The sequence below is a fragment of the Benincasa hispida genome, chromosome 6 (assembly GCF_027475165.1).
Source record: "Benincasa hispida cultivar pf3 chromosome 6, pf3_genome.v1.1, whole genome shotgun sequence".
Lineage (NCBI taxonomy): Eukaryota > Viridiplantae > Streptophyta > Magnoliopsida > Cucurbitales > Cucurbitaceae > Benincasa > Benincasa hispida.
Window position 1 is genome coordinate 1,220,227 of NC_143483.1, and position 12,429 is coordinate 1,232,655.

Genomic DNA, 12,429 nt, shown 5'->3' on the forward strand with positions numbered 1-12,429 from the left:
ACTCTATTTATCTCTCTTTTCTTTTTTATGCAAAATTTAATTTCATATCAAAATGAAAAACGACACTTTGCATGATAATGCATGTTGCATGCAAACAGATTATTTGTTTTTTCCCCCCTTGAATGGTTTTCTAATAACCATTGTCGTAAAAGAATATTTAGTTCCCTAACGCAATGAAGCCACATGCATATGCACACATGTATTTCTCGGGCCAATGAAATTTATTAATTCCTTGTGATTTCTTGTTTTGAGAGTGTTGTATATCTTGTGTTTTGTGAATGCAGTTTCAACACATAGCTGATCCTGAGCTTCCGGATCACCTTCTATTGGAGCAATATCAGGTGTTTCCCTATCTGTTTGTCTTTTCTCTCTCTCTATACACATGCGTGCATGCACACATATATTTAGCCCATTTCAAATTAGCATTTGATGCTGTCTATCATTGTCATAAACCATTAACGAATGATTTTGTATGATGTGGTTGGTTATTCATTGATCATCTGAAGTTTTGTTTCCAATTTTGAATTATAGGCCCAATTAGTATCTGCAGTTCGCTCTGCCTTAGATACATCCTCTGGCCCTATTCTTTTGGAGGCAGGACTAATGCTGGCCACTAAGGTTAGAACATTTACATCTTCATCTTATTCAAAACTTTATGTCGAGTTAACAGGCTCTCATACATGTGTAGATCCTCACGAGTGGAATAATTGATGGTGATCAAGTTGCTGTTAAGCGCATCTTTTCATTGATATCACGGCTATTGAATGACTTCAAGGAGCTCTATTATCCTTCTTTTGCTGAATGGGTCTCATGCAAGGTATATTCCTTTGTTCTTTGCTTTCTTTCCCTCTGAACATAGCAAGAACTCCCTTCTTATATAATATTGGTTAAAAACATTATTGGTCCCTATACGTTCATTAAAGTGATGATCTGGTCCCTGAAATTTTGTTTGTAATAATTTTTAGTCCCTGTAACGTCAAATTTGTTACAATTTAGTCAGGGTACTATATTCAAATTAAAATAAACATTTTCTTGATTTAGTTATTATCATGAAAAATGTTGTTAAAATTAAATGATCTTTCTTGCATATATAGATCGATATATTAATTAGAGACTAGATGAGATTTTTAACAGTTGAGAATAAATTGTTACATATCCAAATAGTTCCAAATTTAAAAGTACTAGAACTAAATTGTTATATAAAATTTAGGGACTAAATTGTTACTTAACTAAAAGTACAAAGGTCAAAACTATAATATTTGTTACTAAGAATCTATGAACTATGAAATATAGATCAAGGTTAGACTTCTGGCTGCACACGCCTCTCTCAAATGTTACACGTATGCACTTTTGAGAAGACAACAGAGTGAAGTTCCACACGAGTATCTAGCCCTGTTACCATGGTTTTCAAAAACTTCGACTATATTGGGAAAGCACTGGATTGGGGTTCTAATGGATTACTGCCATACCTGCTTATTCTTGCATCCCAAGAAAAAAGTAAGGAATATGATATTAACTAATTTACTATTTGCTGTTATTCTTTTTTGTTTCTTTTCTCCTATCTCATCTTTTGTTCAAATTTCTTGCAGTGGAATCCATTTCTCGATGGAATTCAATCATCTCTGGTTATATCAAAGTTACAATCTTCATTAGAAGAATCTTGGCCAGTTATTTTGCAGGCCATTGCACTGGATGCAATTCCAGTGAACTTTGGTGGGATTGCAAGTTCGTCTATTAATAATGCATTGGAAAACAACTTTTTATCTGGATATAGCATGGTTGAACTGGAATCTAATGAATATCGATTTCTGTGGAGCTTTGCTCTTTTTTCTTTGTTTTGTGGCCGTCATCATCCTGGCAAACAAAACATATCATCATCTTCTACTACAGCAAATGTGGTTGAGGACTCTCCAAAGGAAACTACTAATTCTATAGAACTAAAACTCTATGAAATTGTACTACCAGTGCTCCAATCTTTGTCAACTGTAAAGTTCTTTAGTGCAGGATTTCTTACCGTTGATATCTGCATAGAACTTCTTCAGGTGCATTTTATACTTATTCCTTTTATCCCTCTAATAAGATCAATGATCCTAAATTTCTAGAAATATCATTTAATTTCTGGGGCTTGTTTATAAATATCTAAGTGCATGTTTGGAAGTGATTTTAAAATTGTCAAAATCACTTTTGTCTTTTTTAAAATCACACTTTTAATCACTCAAAGTTAATTTAATATTAAAATTTACACTTTTAAAATCAATTTCCATATCATCATAATTAGTTTTGAAGGATTAAAAACATGTTTCATAGTTATGTCGAAAATAACAACATTAATTTTAACCATTTTTGAATCACTCCTAAACATGCGCGGCTATGGTTTCATTTAACATTAAATTGTAAACCAATGAATATCAATTCTCTTTTATTTGCATCTACTTCATAGATGCAAGTATAATTGCATTGAACCTGAGAAATATGTGGAATCGTGGAAACTCTGTGACCTTACAAGGTGGTGGTTAAGTTTTGCATGCTTTAAAATCACCACTGAGTTTTATGGCTGACTAGGATTATGAATTTCGGATGATTTCTCTTCTTAATCAGAGATTCCTATTCCGTAATTACAAAATTCTCAAATTCTAAGCTGATAGTACGTACTGCATCTGTTTGTCTCCTTTGTATTTTGAATGTTAGCTATGCTGTTTTTCTTCTTTTTTCCCTGTACATATGAGATGCTTTGATCATTGGGCATGAAGTAGCAATCATTGTGCTCTCAACTGTTCTTTAATTTATTTAAACAATGATGAACGGGGATTTCACTTTAGGGTATTTACTAGATGATGCTACTTCTATAATTGATTTTCTTGTCCTGTGCTGTTGATTACATGTTGATTTTCATTTTTCTTACTAAGATTCTTTAGCTCCTTATGAGATTCTTTTATGATTATGAATCGATTTTCTTATCACATGCTACTGATTATCTTATGTAGGTTTTCTCATATTACACGTTCTTGGATATCTCTTGGAATTCTCTTGCAGCGTCTGTGCTATCCCAGGTAAAGACCATTATGCTTTTCCAAGTACGTCAGTTTTAAATTCTAAACTCTAAAATTGTACGCATGAGCAGCACTGACTGATGTGGAAATTTAAGACTATGCATTAATACTCAATAGGAAAGCTTTTAGGGCATATCTGATTTAGAAATAGAATTTCAATTTCCTAATACATTTAACTGATGATATATGAATTTGATAATACCAACTTCAAATATTATGAAAATTGTAGTTGACTGACATTCTAAGAAGCCAAAAGATTTTGGAGAAACATTAAAACCTAAATTATATTTGTTTAACAAAGAAAACTGTGCCAAAAAAAACCAAGTGATTTTTAAAATTTTGAAGTGTTGATGTAAAGATTTTTTGGGTCCCAATAGTTTACAAAATCATTTGAATGGAAATTTTTGGGGTTCTTCCCTAATTTTAACCGATTATTGCCTGTCCAGCTCAGAGCTATAGTTTACCCGATGAGTAATATTTTTAAAATTTAGTAAAATAACTAAGTCCAGGACGGTTGAAATTCATTTAATAAAACCAGTATGTAAATGCTATATGTGCATTGTGCTCACTATATCTTCTCCCTAGTCAATTTTTATCATGCAAACCTGTTAAATTATTTCTTGAAAGGTTGTTAATGAACAATAAGAGTCCTTAATGTATGTTTGTGAATTGTAAGCATTAGTAATGCCGTCTTTAAAATGCTGTGATTAAGGGTTAGGGTAGTAATGTCGACTTTAAGGTTGTTACTTCTTAATCCAAAAACACATGATCTTTTCAGAATATCTGGACAATTCATGCCAATTTTTTTTGTGGCTTTTTTCAATCAGATGGTTCAGAACTGCCCAGAAAGTTTTCTTCAAAATGAAGATTTTGCTTATCTGGCATTGGAATTATGTCTGGCTTTCCTTTTTCGAATGTATCAGAGGTGATATGAAATAGTACATAATAACGCTTTTTAAAATGTAAATAGATTTGTCTGTGCTGCCAGACTGATGATATGTTTCATCCTCTTGTTGTCCAGTATGAACTCTAGACAGCTAGATCATCATCCAAATTGGGAGGATTTGATATCATCATTATTTATTACAGTTAAGGTACTCATGGAGCGCTTTGAATTTAAGGTGGGTAAGTCGATGTGTGGTGTAGAAGCTATTCATTGAATATTACATTTCTCTGATCAAATCTTTATTTAATTTATATTTTCGGAAATAAGTTGCTTTATTTAAGGAATATATTCAATTAGGATATCATAATCTTTAAGAAGTTTACAATATTATCGGTTACTTTGCTTGAACTGCGTTTTTCTTTTGGCATGCAGAAACAAATACCATCTTTGCTGCTGGCCTTTTTCTCAGTTGGACTCAAATACTTTAGGCACACGTCAACTGAATTCTGCTTATCTAAAGTAAATGATTTTATTAGGTCCTTTGGCCATATACTAGAGAAACTTATCCAAGGTAATCTTTTGGAAGTTGTAACTGATTGTAAAGGTTATTGACGTATTTCTATGTCCAACTTAGGTACAAATGAGTTGCGTCCTTTTTCCTTTATGTAGTAATTTTGTAGTTATCGTTGGAAAATATTGTTGTTTGTTGTAGAAACGTTCCATATTTCAGATGTCCTATTAAAAATATTCAATTGGAAAACATTGTAGAATCTCATATAAGACACCAGTAGTACATGCAATGCACTTATCAGTAAGAAAGTGCTAATGGGGAGGGACTTAACAATCCATGTGACATACGCAAGAAGGCATGAGTTTGTTTGTTCGAGTGTCTTTGGCATGTCATTTCAAGTGCTTAGGCTTGACCAAAAGTAATTACTAAGAAAGGGTAGCGTTTGGTTAAAATTTTAAAGAGCGGTAATCAATCAAATGCACTATTTAAAATTTTCAATAGTTTGAGAAATACTATAAACAGATAAAATCCTGAATTAATTTTCTTCCAGAAGTGTTTACACACTTATAAGTATTCTTTCTAACATGCATCCCAAACTCGATATTAGTATAAAATGAATGCAAGTATCATAAAGAGAGTTGACGCTGGAAGAGTGGAAGCTCTCTAATCTTTTCCTAGGTGTTCACTTTCCTTGTTGATAAATAAAGATAGGCTCAGTGAACTCTCTGACTTTGTGGTGATTCTATCTCTTACTTTAAAGGGATAGGCTTCCTTTAGGTATTCTTATCTTTTCTTAAATTATATTACGTTCTTTATCTTTTGCATGTACTGAGGATTTTTTCAGCAAGTACCTGGTTGAATCGACAATTATGTGCCTGTTTTCCTCTTGCTTCTAATGCCTTTTTTTTTTTGTTTTTAAGATTAAACTTTGTTCTTAGATTTTACCTCATAAAGACTCAACTTGAATTGGAGAATACTTATGAAACGGTTTGTTTAAATGTAAAACTAATCTTGTTGCAGATGGAACAAAGCTTGGTGAGGATAGTCTCTGTTCTAAAAAACTTCTTGGAACTTGTATGAATTTGGTTGTGGATTCATGTAACAATTGTATTGAGGGAATTCATATGGTTAAGAACAAAAGTTCCAAGCTCCAGAGACTACTGCTAGTAAAGCTTGCTTTTTCTCTAGAGCAAATTATTTCACTGGGAAAGCTCGTTTATCTTGCTGGGTGTCTTCAAGCAGATGCTGAGGTTGAGAAAGTATGTTTTTCTGTTTTCAAATATGGAACTGAATGCATCGGAAACGTACTTCATGATTCAGATTTGCAGGTAAATATTATCCAAAGTGATTTTTTTGCAACAGTTGAAATAATAACACCGGAAGAAAATTGGATGATGGAAGCTTCTGTTCCTCAGGTTCAAGCAATTGGATTGCAAGTACTAAAAGGCATGACCCAAAAATACACAAATAATGAAGAAAAAGCTTTCCTTCTGTTCTTTGTTGGGGAACTCATTGGAGATGTTTTGACAACAATCGATACGATGTTGAAGGTAATTTACTTCACTCTTAATATTTTTTATTTCTAACGTTGTGTCTATGATGAACTTAAACTTAAATTTCCATCCAAGAATTAGGATTCCAAATTTAAAGTTAAAAGTAAGCCTCACAATTATAGTGCATCAACTGATGACATTTTAATTACGTTAGACATTTTTCCCTTTCAACTTTTACCTCATCTAGAAAAAGAATATAAAATTAGTAAAAATTGCACCTCATTTAAAGTTTGCCAACTAAGTTATGTTACCTTTTTATTAGTCAACTAACTGTTAAATTAACTTAGGGACCATTTAAAGCATTTTCTAAATCTTAGAGACTAAAGAGTCTCTTTTGAAACCTCATAGACCAAATAGACACCAATCTCAAACCGGAGGGACCAAAAGTGCATTTTGCCCTTGGTTTTATGACAATGTTCATCTTTTTTACCTTAATTAAGGTTAATTACAAGTTTAGTCCTTGAACTTTTAGATTTGTGTCTAATAGGTCCTAGGACTTAGAATTTTTATTTAATAGATCCCTAAACTTTTAAATTTGTGTCCAATAGATCAGTTGGTTTTAAAAAATGTTGAATATGATAAGGATTTGTTCGTTACATTGAAAGTTTAGGGACCTCTTAAATATTTTTTAAAGTTCAAGGATCTACTAGACACAAAACTAAAAGTTGAAGGGCTATATATGTATATTAATCTTTAATTTAATTGCCCTCTAAGTTCATATTTGAATGCTTAACTGCTTAATGTAAATTACCCAAAAATAAATTGTGTTGATTGGTTACTAGTTTATGATTTTTGTTCTATAAAGGAAAAGGAAACTAGTGATGTTAGGCAAAGAAGATCTCCTTGTTCAGTAGGGAAAAAAAAAACCTTCATGAAAACTCAGAAAGAACGTTCAGTACTTCCCCTAAATCTTCAGCATTTTAAGAGTTGCACCAGATATAGCATTTGGAGTTTAAAAAACCAATAGTACATAATATATGCGTATTTTTCATTTCATAATGTTACTGCTATTTTATTTTTGGGTTCATTATCACTTGAGGTGTGATAGAAATCTAAATTTGTGATTTTCTGGTATACATAACAAAAAGGGTGAAAGTTCAATATTTAAACTTGCCAGTTTAAGATTCATATCAGAGTATTTAAAAGGGTGAAAGTTCAATATTTAAACTACAACGTATTTTGCATTAAAATTTATTCTTACTGTGTGTCTTTTCTAGTATCGTTTTATCTTTCATAATTGAATAGATCCCACATTCATTGATGTGAGCTCTTTCGTTTCCGTACTTAGCAGAAACCAATAACTAAAGAATCAATAGCGATCGCAGTTGAGTGCTTGAGATTCTTAGTGTTTCTACAAACAGTATCCAAAGTCGGTGAATGCCAGAAAACTTTTATGAATCTGCTTTTAGAAGCCATAGTCATGGTTTTCTCTGCATCTTCAGGCTCTAATCCCAGGGTAAGCAAACTGAACCCAACCAAGTCTGAAGCTCTAGCTTAAAGATTCTTTCCTCTCTTATTCATTAAATTTACTTAATGACAGGAGCTTGAAGAATTGAAAAGTACATCAATAAAACTTGTTTCTCATCTTGCTCAGATACCTGCCTCTGCCGTTATTTTCAAGGATGTCATTTTGTCAATGCCAGTGATGCATCGGCAACAACTACAAGTAATGTCTGAGTTTTTCCTCGTACACATATCTTTTTTGTATGGACGCATTTATAAAGTGTAATTATGAGCCAAAAAAAAAAGGGCATGTTTGGTTGGCCTAGTGGTCAAATAAGGTGCCATAAAAACTAATAAAGAACTTAGAGAGAACATGTTCAAACTATGGTGGCCACTTACCTAAGTTTTAATGTCCTACAAATTTCTTTGGCAACCAAATATAGTAGGATTGATGTAGCCTAAGTAGCCTCAAGGAATAATCCTCCAAGAATCAAGATTGTGGATCTTTTATTAGAATGATAAAGTGTTTTATACCAGAGGGGAAGACTCCTATTTATAGAATTTTATTACAAATGGGGTAAAAAGGGAAATTAACATACAATATTGCCTAATTATCCAATTAACCCCTGTTCTTCTTACATCATTCTACCTCTCCAAAAAGAAAACTTGTCCTCGAATTTTAAAAAGAATAAATTTATGAAGCAAACAAATAATGAAATAAACTTGTTCAACAGAGTATGACCAAACCAACCTCCTACATTTTGAACAAAGATTTTATGATCAAAGGGATTAATTCGAGACAAAAAATCCAATATTGCCACCAGCAAATGAACTTCTCCATCGGCCATAAACTAAAAAAACATGTTTCCTTCAAGCTCATTCAAAACTGTATTCAAATGACCAATCATTAAAAAACTACCTTCCAAAGAGGATCGTTCAAGAATCACTTCTTTTTTATCATTTGATTCAAGTTCTTTGACAGTTTGGTGATCCATTTCCACCGCAATCAATGTGTCGTTCTTGTTCAATTCTTGCTCGGTGTTCGATACTTCTTTTTCATCTTCTTCGTTAGATTTTTCTTCTTCACTTGCTACTATTTCCAAATCGACATCTTGAAATTCTTGTTTTTCTTCAATTTTATCTCTAAGTTTTTTTATTTGAAAATTTTCCAACCGTGAGTCATTTGTTTTTTCTTCGGTATATGAAATCAATTCGTTATTGAACTCTTGCAAGTAAATTGATAGTTGATCAATATGTTGAGTCATTTTCCCCAATGGACGTTGGATATCTTTTGTTGTTTTCTTTATTTCCTACAATACTATGGGATCAAAGTAGTCATTTTGTTGGATTCTTGAACATGTTTCAATCTCATAGTGGGTATAGGACTCATCCATTGATTTTCTTGAATCAACCTTTCTTGATCGTATTTCATAATCAAAAGAGTAATTTTGAGTCTCGAACGTTTTTCTTGGGATGTAAAAATCCATTCTTGATGATTCTTTAATTCATCTAACTTCCAATCTTTACGTTGATTTCTTGAAAAAGGGGTTTGATTGGATTGTTGAGCCCTTTTTTGGATATTGTCGTCTTTTTATTCTGTCCCAAACTGCCTTGAAACATCATCAAAGTCACTAGAATCACTAGAATCAAATATCCAATGTGGTTAATGATCGGTCGGTTCTTTGAGAAAATCGAGCATGGGCAAAATTAGTATGTCGAAATTTTTCTTCTGAATCACTTGAGTCAGAATTCCGGCGTTGTTTTTGGAAGTAAAATTGATTTTCTTGCCTATACCAATGACTGAATTTTTTCTTTGATTGATAATAGTCCATTCTTGCAAAATCTTGATAAATCTTTAATATCTTCTTTCTTATTTGGAATTTCAAGAGTTCCCCCTAATTAGATGTAGGTTGTTCGGTAATGAGTACAACTCACAAAGCTCCCTCTTGTGATCGGTGTCACCAAGAATTTTTCGAACTTCTACCGGTGGTAGTCAACATTGGCCTAGACGGATGCTCTGATACTAAATTGATGTAGCCTAAGTAGCCTCAAGGAATAATCCTCCAAGAATCGAGATTGTGGATCTTTTATTAGAATGATAAAGTGTTTCATACAAGAGGGGAAAGACTCCTGTTTATAGAGTTTTATTACAAGTGGGGGTAAAAAGAGAAATTAATATAGAATATTGCCTAATTGCCCAATTAACCCTTATTTTTCTTACATCAAGGGTAAGAGATTGTCTCGTGAAATTAGTTGAGGTGCACACAAGTTGACTTGAACATTCATAGATATAAATAAAAATGGAATAACATCGGGTTTAAATCTCATCTCAAGTTTCACTATCAAAATATGCACTGTTGGCCTTTTCTGAAAGGGTAGTCTAAATATCAGTTGGATTATTCTGCTTCCTCAATTATGGTATCCACAAATTTCATTTATGAATGAGGTGCATATTTTCCTATACTTCCAAAGATTTGAACTTGATCAATGCACTTTAAGTATTGGAACAAACGTTTCACCATATTTAAATATTTAATGAGAGGCAGATTTCATCCAGTTGGCAATTTTGTAGCAATACTAATTTGACTAACAAAGTAATAATTTTATGGTTTCAGGGGGTTATTCGTGCTTCTGTCACACAGGATCAACATCCAACTGAGAAGAATCTCCCAAAACCAATGCTAGAGATAAAAGCACCCGCGATAGAGGTGAATAGAGAAAAAGATTCCTCCCCGCACACGGCTGAGTCCAGCATTGAAAACAATCCTGCGACTGTCGGCGAAGAGGATGAAGATGAGGATGACTGGGATACTTTCCAGTCTTTTCCTGCTTCCACACGAGAAGTGATAACCGATAACGTCACAGAATCTCATGAAACTGAGGAAGTTCTTGGAAGTAGTAGTCTTGGTGTTAGCATGGAAGACTCCACTCCTCTTCCAATTGATGAATCGAAGATTGAGAATGTGGAACATGAAGAAACCAGTGAAGAGGTATCGCTGTCTATATCTTCATCAGGTCAGAGATCTTCAGACGGAGATCTAATCAGCGATCGGAGTGGATCGCAAGGAGTCAGTGATCGAGAAAGTGGAAATGTTGATATTGTTCTCAATCAGGAACATGGCACAGAGAATGAAGCTTTGCCAGGAAAAGAACTAAGCCAAGCTTCTGCTATAGTCAGCTTGTTCGGGGTTCACAAACCAGTTGGTGAAAGCCCAGAAAACGAAACCCCGATGCCTTCAGACCGTGAGATACGCGATGATGAAGCAGATAATGATCGTGTCAGAGTATACAAAGAAGGTGATGAAAACGATACCGTGGTTAAAATTTCGAGCGTTGAGAATGAACAGAGAAATGACAGTTTACGATTACCAATATAGAAACATTGTTATAGTTGATCCAATTTTCAGGTTTACAATAGAATTGTATTGCCATTATGATTGTAGGTTAAATATTAAGGTTTTTCTTATTTATTATTTATTATTTTATGTGTTGGCTAAATTTTGTAACAGGGGACATGACAACATTGGTACATTGAGAATTTAGTTGCCTTATTTTATTTTTATACATCGAGTTAGAAAATTAGTTCATTATGATTAAAAATGAAATTCTGAATATTTAAACGAATTGATTATTTAAAGGCATGTTTGGAATGATGAGAAGAAAATGTTTATCAAAAAAATCATTTTTATTTAATTTCTTTTGATAAAAACGGTGTAAAGTACACCTTTAAATTTTTTTTAAAATGACTTAGAATTAAACAAACAAAATATAAGTGTTGTGTCATTGACATCCCATTTTATAATTTTTTAGGGATGTTTGGAGCAAGGACTATCATAAGATTATAATAATCACCTCTTGTTATATTACTATTTATCTTATAGTTTTTGCTATTTTGCAATCATTTTTAAATTTTTTGTTACAGTGTTCACTGACACTGACAAATGTCCACTTTACGAAGATCTCTTCCCTCTCTTCAGGATCGAACATCAATTGCAATGATTCGATAAACGGTTCATTGGGATAGATGTAAATTAACAATATTCGATCACCATCACTCCCGTTTTTCACCATCGCCCACTGCACGAGCCAGGTCCGCCGTCGACCCCCCCTCCTTGTATTTTCTTTTTTTTTCTTGCCGTTTTCACGTGCCGGCAAATGACGAACGGAATTCGTGATCGAGCCATTGGGACATGTTTTATGCTTCTGCTCATGAGATTTAAACTTCTTTTCATGTTTTTTTTAGCTTTCAGTGTTGATGTTTTAAACTTACTATTTAGAATCGCTTCCAGATTTATTTATTATCATTTGACTTATGGGTATCCTATTTAAAATTTAATGCATAAGTCTTTTAAATTTACCTTATTTAATTAGCATTTATTTCACCACAACAGAGTGTCGATTTAAGTTTCATGCATGCATGTGTTTAGTAACGACCTAACTTAAGTCCTAGAGAGTCGGGTTGTTACCATTGGTATCAAGAAGTTTTCTCCTCATACGGCTCGAGAAAATTCAAAGTTATGTATAGAATTCTAATTGTCAAATAGATCTATATGAGTGTCTATTACTATATACCATTGATAGACAGTGACATTTTATAATATTTGTAAATAAGTTGACTTATTTGCCTATATTTGAAAACAAATTATATAAATCAAGTAAAAAGGTGAAAAAAATAACCCAAAAAAAATCGTGAGGAAACAAGTATAATTTTTAAAAATAGGAAAAAAAAACATCGTTATCAAATGAGGTCTAAATTACTTACCTACTTCCATATGATGTGTTTAAAAACTTTTATTTTTACTCTTGATTTTTTTTTTTTTTTTTTTTTTTTTTTTTTTTTTTTTTTTTTTTTTTTACTTTCAAATCGTCATATAACTCATTTTGTAGAGATTTTTTAGTGGGAAAAATCTTCTCTACACCTTATATTTCATAAGTGTCCTAAAATTTTAAATTATTTCATTAAGAAATTTTACTTATAATTTTGGG

General features: G+C 32.6%; 1 protein-coding gene across 2 annotated transcripts in view; it reads left to right on the plus strand.

The window, feature by feature from the left end:
- Window positions 1-11,005, plus strand: part of SWEETIE (HEAT repeat-containing protein) — a 74,946-nt gene extending 63,941 nt beyond the window's left edge. The window contains exons 35-48 of one of the 2 annotated variants that reach the window (XR_016530135.1): window positions 285-341; window positions 532-618; window positions 689-817; window positions 1,294-1,497; window positions 1,590-2,042; window positions 2,985-3,050; window positions 3,878-3,975; window positions 4,072-4,171; window positions 4,369-4,507; window positions 5,468-5,706; window positions 5,810-5,997; window positions 7,292-7,456; window positions 7,541-7,666; window positions 10,059-11,005. Coding sequence is in view for 1 of the 2 variants with exons in the window: in XM_039035175.2 (XP_038891103.2) it covers window positions 285-341; window positions 532-618; window positions 689-817; window positions 1,294-1,497; window positions 1,590-2,042; window positions 2,985-3,050; window positions 3,878-3,975; window positions 4,072-4,171; window positions 4,369-4,507; window positions 5,468-5,775; window positions 5,863-5,997; window positions 7,292-7,456; window positions 7,541-7,666; window positions 10,059-10,820 (2,829 nt within the window). In the remaining variant the exon portion in view is untranslated. Of the gene's footprint in view, window positions 1-284; window positions 342-531; window positions 619-688; window positions 818-1,293; window positions 1,498-1,589; window positions 2,043-2,984; window positions 3,051-3,877; window positions 3,976-4,071; window positions 4,172-4,368; window positions 4,508-5,467; window positions 5,776-5,809; window positions 5,998-7,291; window positions 7,457-7,540; window positions 7,667-10,058 lie in introns of both variants that reach the window. The other variant, XM_039035175.2, reaches the window with a different exon arrangement.
- Window positions 11,006-12,429: the final 1,424 nt, after the last annotated feature.